Consider the following 14,893-nt stretch of genomic DNA (forward strand, 5'->3'; position numbering starts at 1 on the left):
TTTCCCTTACCTTAGGAGACATATCTAGAAAGAAGTTCTATGGCTAATGTCAAAGAAGTTACTGCTTGTGTTCTCTTCTAGGATTTTTATGGTTTCTCACATTTACGTCTTTAATCCATTTTTGAATTTATTTTGTTTTTGGTACAATTGTAAATGGGATTGATTCTTTAATTTATCCATTTCTTCTAGGTTGTCCAATTTGTTGGCATATAGTTTTTCATAATATTCTCTTATAATTGTATTTCTGTGTTGGTTATTTCTCGCTTCTCATTTGTGATTTTATTCATTTGATTTATTTGGGTCCTTTCTCTTTTCTTTTTGACAATTCTGGCAAGAGGTTTGTCAATTTTATTAATTTTTTTCAAAGAACCAGCTCCTTATTTCTATTGTTTTTTTAGTTTCTATATTTATTTCTGCTCTAATCTTTATTATTTCCTTCCTTCTATGGCTTTAGGCTTCATTCATTATTCTTTTTCTAGCTCCTTTAGCTGTAAGGTTAGGTGGTTGAACAACAACTTCATTCTAGCAAATATCAGTACTGAGAGTCTAAGAACAGCAGTGTGCAGATATGTGATGAGTGTAATAGCAGGACCAAGGAAGCTAGGATGTGTCCCTTGTGAGGTAGAGGGAGTGGGTGGTACAAATGCCTGTGTTCAGCCATTGGGGGTCATCATTTCTCCATGTGTGGGAGGGCTTTGCAGGTCTTCCCAGCCATGATCCTAATAGGATAGAATACGCTACTGCTTGCAATAGAACAGATAGCAAAATGAAGAAAGTCTCTGATTTCATCAATATAAAAATTATTTTAAATTTAGGTGCAGTATGAAGTAAAATATATAGTTTTGAATGTTCAAAAAAAGTGTTGTTTTCCTTATATTTTAGTATAATAATTGCTAATATTTACTGAATAGTTAATATAATTAAATAGTATGCTATTATAGTATAATATACTCCAGTATAACATAGAGCTCTTAGGATATATATAGTATACTAATATATAGTATAATATATTATACTATACTAATATATCCTATATTATACTAGAGTATACTAGTATATTATACTCTAGTATAATATAGAGCTCTTAGGATATTCCCTTTAAGAGTCAGGTGCTATTCCATGGGCTTTGTGTTTTTAACTCTTCTCTTCTAATCCTCATACCAGCCCTCTGAGGTAGATACTATTATTGTCTCCATTTTGCAGATGAAGACACTAAGACAGAGAATCATAAAGTAACTTCCCCAAGATCAAACAACTAGTAAGTATAGAACCAGGATTTGAACCTAGATGGGCTCCAGAATGTGATGGATCTAATGGGTCAAATAATTCAGATTTAGGGCCTGCATCCTGTGAGCTGTGGCCTTTGTGATGAGGATTGCTTGTCTGGTCACTGTTAAAATAGCCACTGGAGCAGAGTTGTGGAGAGGTGGCATTGTGGTGTGATAGAACAAACTCTGGGCTAGGAATGAAACATGCCAGTTTTCCACATAATGCAGAAATTTTTCTGCATCTTCATTTTCTCACCTCCAAAATGGGTATTCTAATGTCAGCCTCTTATGTATGTTTGGGTTATGTTTTGCCATTTATAGAGTGCCTTCATGTGTTGTGTCATTCATCTGTCTTGCCTGCCTTGTAGCACTACTTCAGGGATCAAATGAGTAGTATACAGCAGAACTATTAGCAATTATTGTTGCTTTTCAAAGTATTTGCTTTTCTCCTCTCAGTATTATGTTTCTTCAAGAGTGTATTATAAAAAATAATTCAGATTTACTTGGATATTTAATGTATAGGTGCTATTCTATAACTCTATGCATGATCTCCTTCTGTCATTTTCACACATAGCTCTAGTACCCAAGTATTGTATCAAACAGAAGTTATATTCAGTTCTATTTTCTGCCCTACTGAACAGGAAATATAGTAGGTACGGATAATCCAAAATAATTGGCTGGCTTTTGATATTCATTTTTGTACTTAATTTAACTTGAGTATGTGTGGCTGAGAATTCAGAGTACAGATACAGATATTCCTTAACTTACGGGGTTGTGTCCCAATAAACCCATCGTAAGTTGAAAGTATCGTAAGTTGAAAATGCATTTTATACCTCTAACCTGCTGAACAGTATGGCTTAGCCTAGCCTACCTTAAACATGGTCAGAACACTTACATTAGCTCACAGTTGGGCAGAGTCATTTATCACAAAGTCTATTTTATAATAAAGTGTTAAATATCTCATGTAATTTATTGATTACTGTACAGAAAGTGAAGAACAGAATGATTGGGTACAGATTGATTATAAATGTGTTGGCTCTTTATCCTCATGATCTTGTAGCTGACTGGGAGCTGCAGCTTGCTGCCCTGCCCAGGATCACAAAAGAGTATCATACTGTATATCCTTAGCCTGGGAAAAGATTAAAAATTCAAAATTTGAAGTACAATTTTTACTGAATGTATATCGCTTTTGCACCAGGATAAGGTTGAAAAATTGTAAGTTGAACTATTATAAGTCTGGGACCATCTATACTTAAAAGTATTGAGTTTCTTTGGAAAACCCAGCTTGAGATAAACCATATTTTTCAAACTTTGGAGTCTTGTCCACCGCTCTTTATCCTTTCCAGTTTAGGAGTCCTGCAAAGAAGCTAGCACCTTCTTTCTACCCTCTCCTCCTTTCCCACACACACCTTGTGGTAAAGGTACAAAGCAGAAGGCCAGGGAGAGAAAGAAAGGGATTTTTTCTTTTTCTTTTTTTTTTTTTTTTTTTAAGGAGAGTAACTTTTTTTTTTTTTTTAAAGAGAAAACTCTCAAGAGAGCAGGTCAGGGGGAAGGACAAAGGGGGAGGGAGAGGGAGAATCTTTTTTTTTTTTTTTTTTTTTGGAGAGGGAGAATCTTAAGTAGGCTCTGTAAGCAGGGAGCCTGACAGGGGACTCAATCTCTTGACCTTGAGATCATGATCTGAACTGAAATCAAGAGTTGGATGCTTAACCAACTGAGCCACTTAAGCACACCTGTTTTTAGGAGAGTAACATTAAGATTATGGAAGGAACCCCAGAATCTTCTTACTTGAGCAGTGGTCAAATCAACTGGTGTCAAAGAAGATGCCAACTGGTGGTAAAGTGTCTGGGCTTCTGAGGTTGAGACCTTTCTGAAGGGGGAATCTACAGTTGGGAGAACTGCTTACTTGAGCGGTGGTCACATCAACGGTGTCAAAGAAGATGCCAACTGGTGGTAAAGTGTCTGGGCTTCTGAGGTTGAGACCTTTCTGAAGGAGGAATCTACAGTTGGGGGAACTGCTAAGGTCAAAGCAACACAGTGAAAACTTATCTTAACGTTTTGGACTCTTATAGTGCCATTAGTATAAGCCTCTGTGGTCTCCATATTCTCTGTAACCCATGAGGTTGTGTTTATACTGGCCAGTCATGCAGGTTGTTATGTCTAGTTTTCCTCTATTTTAATGATGGCAGTGTGACTTTCTCTTGAATCCATTATTACAAGTGTGGTTTCCAGAACAAGGGAGGGTTCATGATATTGCTCTACTTTGTGTTAGGCAGACCTCTCCTGGCATATTATGTTTGGTTCTGAACGCTTTATGCTGAAGATTGGTGACGACCTCGAGTGTGTGAACTAAAGAAAGGGCCAGAATGGTAAGGGGCGGTAATCATTGGAATGGTGGTTAAAGAAACTGGAAAAGAGAAAACTTGGCAAGGACAGGTTGGTTGTAATAGGAATATTCAAATTTTTGAAAAGCTCTTCATCAAAGAGGAAGTAAAACAACTGTTACTAATAATTTTTTGAGGGTCTATTCTATTTAGATGTTGTACGAGCCTATCAACATAACATGGATTGCAAGGTGGGTTCTATTTTTATTTTACAGATGATGGAACTGAGGCTCCGAGAAGTATCTATGCAAGGTCATACAGTTATTTAGTGACTTCACAATTCAAACCAAGGTCTTTCTTTTTTTTTTTTTTTTTAAATTTATTTATGATAGTCACACACAGAGAGAGAGAGAGAGAGGCAGAGACGCAGGCAGAGGGAGAAGCAGGCTCCATGCACCAGGAGCCCGACGTGGGACTCAATCCCGGGTCTCCAGGATCGCGCCCTGGGCCAAAGGCAGGCGCCAAACCGCTGCGCCACCCAGGGATCCCCAAACCAAGGTCTTTCTAATTCCAAAGCCTGTTAGCCGTCAGATTGTACTGACTCCCTGAATGGAGATTGTAGGCAGACAGATCTTAGGAGACAGATTGGAGAAGCAAGCCCTCCCAGCTGATCTGCTCCTGGTGAGGAGGACTTAGGGCAGAAGTGAAAGATTGCTTATTGGGGCTGTTGTGAAAAGGATTCATACATGGTAAAGATAACTTTTAAATTACATTCTGTATGAATCTCTTCCACTGTGATCTTCTGAACACTGTGATCTTCTGAACTCCTGTTCTGGGTTCAGTCTAAGCCCTTTGACCTTTTGGTTCTCAGTGATTTGTGTTCGGTTCTCAGAACCTATTTCTGATCCTTCATGAATGGATCAGGATACTTGGATAATTTCTTTCCTTAAGCAAAATAAAGTTAGTCTAGAGACTATTTTACTTTTTAAAATTGTGCTTTGCTAGTACCCTCAGCATCATGAGGGCTCCTTGGATTGGTGCTAAACCCAAATGTAGCTTGAGGTGCATTGCGCTACAAGTCTGAGCCATTCTTTTACCAGTCTGTTGTATAGCCACTGATGTTAGTGCCTAGATGACTGTTCCTTGATGAAAATGCCTACAGGTCTTACAGCAGGGAAGGAGGACATAGTGCCTTGGCTTATCACATAATTTTAACAATCATATGATGATGGAATGTAAAGGGCTAAGCAAAACTTCCTCTTCTTTTTTTTTTTTTTTAAAGATTTATTTATTTATTCATGAGACACACACAGAGGGGAGAGAGAGAGAGAGAGAGAGAGAGAGGAGAGAGAGAGGCACAGACACAGGCAGAAGGAGAAGCAGACTCCATGCAGGGAGCCTGAGGTGGGACTCGATCCCAGGTCTCCAGGATCACACCCTGGACTGAAGGCGGCACTAAACCGCTGAGCCACCTGGGCTGCCCAAAACTTCCTCTTCTTGAACTGCTTATTTTCACCTGCTAATATCTTTAAAAATTATGAAGAATGTTTATTCTTACTTAAGAATTTGATGAACTCAAAAAAAAAAAAGAATTTGATGAACTCTTGTTATTTTTACATATTGGTATTGATTTTACAAAGCAATTATGCTAATTTTAAGATTTGAAAGCAATAAATATATTTGTAATTTTTTGTTAATAAAGTTTGTAATTTTTTTTGTAGATTATTCACCTCGATGAGGATTGCATAACAGAACTTTCTGTACATCACAGAAATAACAGGCAAACAATGGAGGATTTAATTTCACTGGTAAGAAATACAACATGAATTTGAGAATAGTATTTTTTGTTTTATTCTTTATTGATACAATAAATGTATTGATAAAGTACATTAAAAATAATATACTGTTTTTCAAACCTGTGATTTTTTTCATGGGTGTAAATATTATATTTATGTGTGATTTTCACTCCGTTCTTTACTCATATATGCTGGATATCCTCTTAAAAATGACATTGATTACAGAATATTATAGTGGGAGAAAAATGAAGCAACAGAAGAAACTAGTCCATGGAGAATTGACGGAGTTCTTATTTTACTCCTTGAAATTCTCTAACATGGAACTATGATTTTGCTGTAGGAATAGGTAAAGGCAAAGCACTTTTCGTCTTACCTAAAAGCAACCCCATAGCATCACATCACCCTTAAGCTATGAACCAAATACCATGAAATCATTATCATGATTTCTGTGTTAGATTGTTTTAGCTCTTTCAGATGCTTAATCTCGAGATTTTTTTTCCTAGAGATAGAGGCACTCACAGCTGACTTTGAGTATAATCTAACCTGATAGGCAGAGATTGTGCCTAACTTTGCTGCTGGTTCAGTACTGTTCATCAACTATGATTTGTGTTTTTTCTCTTTTCTAATTGGCAAGGTAAAGGCCATAAGTAAATATTTTTTTACTAAACAAAGCTTTGCTAAGCCACAGTTCTTTTCAGTGAGGAGATATAAAGGATTTATTTTGAATGATGTAATAAAGGTTCAGGGAATGTGTTTGGAAAACAGAATGATAATTTAGTTTTTCATGGATAATGCCTTTATTTTATTTTTTTAAAGATTTTATTTATTTATTTGAGAGAGAGGGAGAAGCAGACTCCCCACTGAGCAGGGAGTCCCACGTGAATGGGGCGATCCTAGGACCTTAAGATCACCCTTACCTTTTACCTGAGTAAAAGGGAGAGGCATAATTAACTGAGCTACCAAGAGGCCCCAGATAATGCCTTTAAAGGAATAGCAAGAATTGGGAATTGCTGCAAGGTCTTTTATAATGAAAGTCTGAAGTTTCCATTTAAGTAACTTTAAAAAAATAAGACTTTTTTTAGGATGAAAGACTAGAAATCTTATGTATCTGAAATATAGTCTTCTATATTTCTGAATATGTATCTGAAATATAATCTTCAGATACTAAGATTTCTTTAAAAAATTTTTTTTTCATGTCTTCCGCGGGTTTATTATTTTTTTTTAAATAAATCTCTTTTTCCGCTCCGTAGCTCCCCCCCACCTGCCCCTCTTTTAAAATTTTTATTTTAGGGCACCTGGGTGGCTCAGTTGATGTCTGCCTTTAGCTTAGGTTATGATCCCAGGGTCCTGGGATTAAGTCCCATGTTGGGTTCCCTGCTCAGTGGGGAGTCTGCTTCCCCTTCTGTGCTTCCCCCTGCTTGTGATCTCTCTCGTTCTCTCAAATAAATAAAAATCTTAAAATAATTAAAAAACTTGATTCTAGAAATTTTCAAACACCTACAAAAGTAGAATTGCTTAACAGAGATCTTCCATGCTGAGATCAGGTTTCAACAGTTAATGATGTTTTGCTGTTTTATCTGTATTCCAGCTCCCTCTCCCATCTGTCCTTTTTAACTACGGTATTTCAAAGCTAGTCCTGACATCCTGTTTTTTGTTTTTTATGAGAAAAAATTTGATGTGAGATCCACAGACTTTTAAAATCTGAATCTTAAAAGTAATATACTTAGTGGGGCACCTGAGTGGCTTGGTTGGGTGTCTGGCTCTTGATCTCAGCTCAGGTCTTGATCTTGGGGTCATGAGTTTGAGCCCCACATGGGAATTTCAAGAACTATTGAAAAAAAGTTCTTAAATTGGTATCCTTTATGTGATCTTTACATACAAATTACAAACTTATGAGTGGAATGGAAATAGGAATTGTCTAATTCTGATACAGAAAAAGATTTTAGGTCAGCTGTGGTCTGTTAAACTTTTTCTGGCACTTTGGGAGCTTTGCCTTTATTTTGGGGGCTAGTTAGGACAGAGAGTTGAGTTTAGTGTGATTCATAGTGGTACTGTTGATCTTTGTGCAGAGACAGAAACAATATTATTCTCAAATATTTGAGTCCTAGAACTCCTCTATATCATATACATGAGAATCCTTTGTTTTTAAGATCTTATTTATTTGAGAAAGAGAGAACGTGAATGGGAGTAGGGGCAGAGAAAGAGGGAGAATCAGATGCCCACTGAGCCCGGAGCCTGATGCAGGGCTGGATCCCAGGACCTTGTGATCATGACCTGGGCCAAAGTTAGACACTTAACTGACTGAGCCACCTAGGCACCCCTATACATGAGCACTCTTAAACTGCTTTTGATATGCAGAAGTTAGAGTTTCGTATGTGTTTTGATTTTGACCTATCTCACTGTAGCCCTCTTGAGACTCCTAGTAGTGGTACTAGAGCTTCCTTCCACCTGATTGCTTTCCTTATTTTCCCCCAATTCTTCCAACTGTGAGTGGCTGTGGATTGTGGGAGCAGCCCATCATCTGGTCGAGGGTCTTCATTGAGGATTACATGTGCATATGAGAACCTATTCCCACCAGCCCCTTCCCCCACCCCTGCAGTGCAAATCCCCATGTATTCTGGTGGCAGAAGTTTAAAGATTGAGGGCCTCACGACCAAAGTCAGGAGAAGGATAGTGAGCCATTCCTCAATTTCTCAAACACTCTGTACCAGTAACTATCTGTCCTCAGCCCAGGTGCCTGGGTAGTTCTTTAACATGTAGCCTGTGTGAACAATAACTGGGGATTTTTAAATGTTTTGTTTTTTAGAAATGGAACCTTCTGGGACCCCTGGGTGGCGCAGCAGTTTAGCGCCTGCCTTTGGCCCAGGGCACGATCCTGGGGACCCGGGATCGAGTCTCACGTCGGGCTCCCGGTGCTTGGAGCCTGCTTCTCCCTCCGCCTGTATCTCTGCCTCTCTCTCTCTCTCTCTCTCTGACTACCATAAATAAAAATTAAAAAAAGAAAAAAGAAATGGAACCTTCTTTATGATAGGTAAACCTATTGCTTCACTTTCAGACATTTGACTTTCAATTTTTTTTTTTTTCATTTATTTATGATAGTCACACAGAGAGAGAGAGAGAGAGAGGCAGAGACATAGGCAGAGGGAGAAGCAGGCTCCATGCACCGGGAGCCTGACGTGGGATTCGATCCCGGGTCTCCAGGATCGCGCCCTGGGCCAAAGGCAGGCGCTAAACCGCTGCGCCACCCAGGGATCCCGACATTTGACTTTCAAAACAGGGAGCTGCTTAAAAGATAAGGGAGGCATTGGTTGTGTTAGACTTGTAGTTGGCAGCACTGAAAGCGTAACTAATATGCCGATTAATCTGTTATTGAACATAACTCCCCCGTGTATCTACTTGTAATGAGTAGTGTGCAGTAGCTATGGCAAAAGTCATAAAAAGGATGCCTTTTTGCTTAGGGATAAAGAAGGGTTAGAGTTATAAAACTCTTAGGCAGTTTTAGAGGACTCCATCTAAAACTGTCCAGGTATTGTTTACAATGCCTGGATTGTGCCATACCGTTGTTGATAAACAAGAGGCAACATGTTTCTGAGCCATTGTCTGTAATCAGTTTATGGCATCTCTTTCAAAAGGGTAGGACTGTCGTACTGGAGAGAGATTGTGACTCATGGTGTTTACCCACTCCCAAGTACTTTCTCTAAGAAACTTTCTGTCCTTCTTTCCAACTCATCCTGTTTGGATTAAAAGCCACATTCTGTGATAATTTATCACAGTATTATATACTTCTTCCACTAGATTGATAGGTCCATTATATAAATTTCAAAGCATACCCGATGATTGTGGCCATCTAAAATATTAACTGATGAAATGTATTAATAAAAACAGTTTTTGGGACACCTGAGTGGCTCAGTGGTTGAGCGCCTGCCTTTGACTTGGGTCATGATTCCAGGGTCCTGGGATCAAATCTCACATCAGGCTCCTCATGGGGAGCCTGCTTCTCCATCTACATATTTCTCTGTCTCTTTCTGTGTCTCTCATGAATAAAAAAATCTTCAAACAAACAAACAGTTTTTATTTACACCTTTTTGGTAGTAGTCCCCTTTGGATCATGTGCCTTGTGAGGAGATACATACATGTATTAAATATTATTCAATATTATTAAACTTTAACACTCTAGTAGGGTAAAGAGTTACTTAGTCTTATGAGTACATACTTAGAAACTTTGAGTTATACGTGGTGGATTGAACAGATATATTTATATCCACTGCTTCCTAAAACCTCACTAAAATAATAATAAAGAGCTAAAAAGATAAAAAATTCACAAAGATGATGAGAATAAAAGAGGAGACAAAAAGTAACGTCAATAACATTGGGGGAGTTATAAAATAGATAAATGGCATCTGACATAGCGTTTTAGAGAAAGCTGAGAGCTAAGTGCCTGCAAGGGGGAAAAGAAAATAAGTGATTAGATCCCTAGGCTTAGGAACCAGAAATACTAGGAACCTCTGAAGTTAGGGAAGTAAGTAGGGTAGAAAACAGGAGGATCAGTTGAAAGTCTGTATTAGAAGCAATTGGACTCAAGGTCCCTTTCTCTACCTTATGCTGCATGACTGCCATCTCTTCCTTACCCTAGCAGAAGATGGGAAACATTGAACAAGAAGCACTTGTGCACCATATACAGCTCAGGGGTAGGGGTGATGAGCCATTCTGAAATGGATACGTGGACACATGTGGTCTTCATACTCAGTAGTGAACCACTTAACCACCTTCCCTATTCAACTCTTAGAATGCTAGACCCAGGATTTTATCCTGTTTGCAGTGGGGGTGGGGAAAATATTGGAAGATTCAGTTCTGGGGAAGAGCCAAGAGAGAGGACCTACTATACCAGTGATTGGGAGTTAAGATTTCTGTCTGTTTACCATAGAGAGAAGCCCTGAAGGTGATAAGCAGCCTCAAACTATGCATAGAGCCTTTAGTTAGCTGTGCTTTGTAATTCTTTACCTTTAAATAGAGACAGGCAGCCAAAGATTACCAGACATTTGAGGAAAGCCTCTAAAATGAAAATCAGAGATCAAAACAAATGGCAGGGGTGGTGAGGCGGGGAGAAGGAAGAAAAGCAAATATACTCAGAAATAAAAGATAATGCAGGGAGTGGAAGAAAATGCCTAGAAATGATAATATTCTCAGAGGTAAGAGAAGCTATTTCTTTTTTGAAATAAGAATAAAATGACTAAACAGGAACATTTCAAGAGATAGCACTTGAAAATTTAAGATATGACCACAGAAATGAAAAGCTTAGTAGAAATGATTGAGAATAAAATTAAAGGGAAATCTTTCAAAAGTAGAATCTAAAGACAAAGAGATGCACAAATAGAACAGAATGGGTAAGAAAGGTCCAACATACAAATAATAGAAGTTGCAGGAAGATACAACAGAAGAAAGGAGGGAAGGGAAGAAAGCATCAAAGAAATAATACAAGAAGAAAAAATATTCCAGAACGGATGGTTTCTAAGTTAGTAGAACTGAGTTTTTAAGAATGAAGGGGCTTAGCCAGGGTTTGGAGATATGAATGAAAATAGATCCACAGAAAATTTCAGAAAACCAGGGGAAAGAGAATATCCAAAAAGTTTCCAGAGACTAAAAAAGCACCCAAAAGATCATAAAGAAAGGCTTGGAGTCAGAAAGACTGGATTTTTCAGTAGCTGTACTAGAAGTGAGAAGACCTGGGACACCTGGGTGGCTCAGCAGTTGAGCGGTTCCCTTTGACTCAGGGTGTGATCCTGGAGTACCAGGATTGAGTAGGGCTCAATCCTCTGTGGGGAGCCTACTTCCTCCCTCTGCCTATGTCTCTGCTTCTCTCTCTGTCTCTCATGAATAAATAAATAAAATCTTTAAAAAAAAAAAAAGAAAAGAAATGAGAAGACCATGGAATAATATTTTCAGAACTATGAAAATTATTATCATCCTAGAATTCTGTACTCAGCCAAACTAGAATCAAGTGTGAGGATGGAATGCAGTCATTTATCAGATGTGCAGGATCACGCAAATTTACCTCCCATTCATCCACCTCAGAAAGTTACTGGAGGAGCTATTCCACCAAAAGAAGAAAGAGGAATATTTGGAATCAGGGAAACTAGGGACACTTTGTAGATTAGAGATGAAGGGCATCCCTAGACTGATAGTTGAGTTGCAGGTTGAAAAAGAAGCCAGTCCAGAGTGGAGCAAGGAATGCAGACATGGAATATCTTCAAAAGGGCAATGGAAGAGGGAACAGATTAGCTGGTGTGTATGGACATGCTGAGAAGGTAAAGAGTGCTGGAGAGTGTGGAGTTGAATTAGTAAGATAAGTAACTGCCTCTTTTTTATGTTTAATTTTGGGAAAAACCAAGATACAAAGGAAAGAAATGCAAGAGTAGCACCCTGCATAGTTTAGCTGCAGTTCTGTACTGGTAAGATATTAGAATATTTATCTACTCATTGATAAAGAACTCCTACTCTGAGTGCCCTCCCTGTTATCTCTTACCTCCCTTAGGTCTCCTGGGCACCTCCTTAGGACCCAGTGATTAAAAGGTTAATAATTGTCATGGCAAAGGTGCCTCACCTCTCAGTTCAGGGTACCCTACTCCCCCTCTGTTCAGGGTACCAATTAAGTATTTGAACATTCCCCCTACTCAGTAGTGAATACTATTTATATAATCATAATAGTGTAAATATTGATTTAACTAAAAATTGCGATAAAATTATAGTAGGAGGATGCAAGGAGGAAGAATGTATAGGGCAGGAAGGAGTTGTAGTAGAACTAAATCCTTATTTTTGATACTAGGAAATTCACAGATAATATGTGAAGCTGAAAAAAAATTTAAAGCTATATAAACAACATAGAAACAGTAGAAATACTAAAAGTATTTAAAGGTGGTTCCCTCTGAGGAACAGAAACTCTGTGTGTGTGTGTGTGTGTGTGTGTGAGAGAGAGAGAGAGAGAGAGATGGTATAAGAGATTGCAATTTCTTTGAATGGAAAAAAAAATTAAAATAAAACATTATTTCGAAAAACAACTTTAGTCTTCTAAATAAATTGATTTTATTTTTTTTTCCAGTGGCAGTATGATCACCTCACTGCTACCTATCTTCTGCTTCTAGCCAAGAAGGCTCGGGGAAAACCAGTTCGCTTAAGGCTTCCTTCTTTTTCCTGTGGACTAGCCAGTGCTACCCCATTCACAAACATCAAGGTAAATGTCAGACCTTTTGTGTGAACACTCGCTGCTTTTTTTTTTTTTTTTTTTTTAAAGGGGGGAATAGGGAGAGGGAGAATCTTTTAAAAAATTTATTATATACAACTCTAAAAATAAGAGTTTTTACATGGCATTGAACTAATCCTCTCCTCCCCTCTGTTTTTCACAAAAGTAATTTCTGATTGTTGTAGAAAAATTTTAAGCCACAGATAAGCTAAAGGAAATAGAACTTATCCATGAACCTACCTCCTGTAGGTTTAATTTGACTGTATCTTTCCGGTCCTTTTTAGTATGTTTATTTATGTAATTTATGTATATACAAGTGCTTTTATTTTTTATTTTTTTTTTAAATTTATTTATGATAGTCACACACAGAGAGAGAGAGAGAGGCAGAGACATAGGCAGAGGGAGAAGCAGGCTCCATGCACCGGGAGCCTGACGTGGGATTCGATCTCGGGTCTCTAGGATCGTGCTCTGGGCCAAAGGGCAGGCGCTAAACCGCTGCGCCACCCAGGGATCCCTACAAGTGCTTTTATTTATTTATTTATTTATTTATTTATTTATTTATTTTTTTTTTCCTACAAGTGCTTTTAAAAGATACCATATTACTGCATCATGGATAAAAATTTTAAAAATTGTTAAGATTTCTCATTTCTAATAGCTGAGTAATATTCCATTGTATACATAAACCACATCTTCTTTATCCATTCATCTTTCGTTGGACACCGAGGCTCCTTCCACAGTTTGGCTATTGTGGCCATTGCTGCTATAAACATCGGGGTGCAGGTGTCCCGGCGTTTCAACGTGGATGGAACTGGAGGGTATTATGCTGAGTGAAGTAAGCCAGTCGGAGAAGGACAAACATTATATGTTCTCATTCATTTGGGGAATATAAATAATAGTGAAAGGGAATATAAGGGAAGGGGGAAGAAATGTGTGGGAAATATCAGAAAGGGAGACAGAACGTAAAGACTGCTAACTCTGGGAAACGAACTAGGGGTGGTAGAAGGGGAGGAGGGCGGGGGGTGGGAGTGAATGGGTGACGGGCACTGGGGGTTATTCTGTATGTTAGTAAATTGAACACCAATAAAAAATAAATTAAAAAAAATAAAAATAAATAAAAAAAATTGTTAAGATTTCTGAAGGGGGATATATTATACTTTGTACCACATAAAATAATTTAATGAATATTTTGATATTCATTTGTGTTGATTGTTTAGGTTTTGTTTTGAGAAGTAATTATAGCTTATGTAACTCAAATTTCTTGTATGAATTTGTGGTGACCATATTATTTTTTTTTTATTTTTGTCTCCTTTGTCTCATTTTTCTTTGTCATGAACATTTAGAATGGTGCAAAAGCTTTACATTTTTGGAAGCACTGTATCATTCCTAAGATTAGTCTTTGTCTTCTGTCTGATTCTTTGTTATCTAAAATCCTGCCTTCCAAATCCTTTGCTGGCTGGGTTTGGAACTTTGTAATATAGTAAATCTTCCCTTTGATTAATTTAGGTTGCAATTTAAGTTATTCCAGCACTAGGAAATTGTACTTTTACTATTCTCAGAGAGAGGTAATTAGTTCTTTTTACAGAATCCATTATAGCCCAAATGACTGTGTAGGTGAGGCGATTTTATTCCTTTAGGACTCAAAACTGTTAAAAAGAAAAAAAAGGCCACCTTTTTAATGATCTTGTGTTTAATCTCCCTCTGACCCCCCTGATTTGCTTTACCGCTTCATTTATTTTATTTTTCCTTAAAATTATTTATTTATTTATTTATTATTTATTTATTTATTTATTCATTCATTCATTCATTCATTCATTCATTCATTCATGAGAGACACAGAGAGAGAGAGAGGCAGAGACACAGGCAGAGGGAGAAGCAGGCTCCATGTAGGAAGCCTAATGTGGGACTCGATTCCGGGACTCCAGGATCATGCCCTGAGCCAAAGGCAGACGCTCAACCACTGAGTCACCCAGGCGTCCCTACTGCTTCATTTAGAACTCTCTTTTTGGTACTTGTCAATCATCTGCTGCAGATATAAGGGATCTTCTGTTCTTCCCAGATCCTGCCAGTCCCTTCTTCCTTCCCTAGTTGATCTTTTGACCAAACTAAGCATTAAAAGTGTCAGTAGCTGTTATGTAAAGGAATCTCTGAAGTGAGATAATGTTATTCCTGGGTTGGGTTTTCTTGTCTGTTCTTTTTTTTTTTTAAGATTTTATTTTTATTTATTAACGAGAGACACACAGAGGTAGAGACATGGGCAGAAGGAGGAGA

The 14,893-nt window shown here is 37.9% G+C and overlaps 1 protein-coding gene across 9 annotated transcripts in view; it reads left to right on the plus strand.

Annotated features, from left to right (window-relative positions):
* MELK (maternal embryonic leucine zipper kinase) overlaps nt 1–14,893 on the plus strand; it is a 95,025-nt gene that overhangs the window by 56,948 nt on the left and 23,184 nt on the right. For 8 of the 9 annotated variants that reach the window (XM_049116269.1, XM_025432640.3, XM_049116268.1 and 5 more), the window contains 2 exons: nt 5,314–5,400; nt 12,485–12,616. In XM_049116269.1, the coding sequence (XP_048972226.1) occupies nt 5,314–5,400; nt 12,485–12,616 (219 nt within the window). The remainder of the gene's footprint in view (nt 1–5,313; nt 5,401–12,484; nt 12,617–14,893) is intronic. The other variant, XM_049116273.1, reaches the window with a different exon arrangement.

The sequence above is a fragment of the Canis lupus genome, chromosome 11 (genome assembly GCF_003254725.2).
Source record: "Canis lupus dingo isolate Sandy chromosome 11, ASM325472v2, whole genome shotgun sequence".
Lineage (NCBI taxonomy): Eukaryota > Metazoa > Chordata > Mammalia > Carnivora > Canidae > Canis > Canis lupus.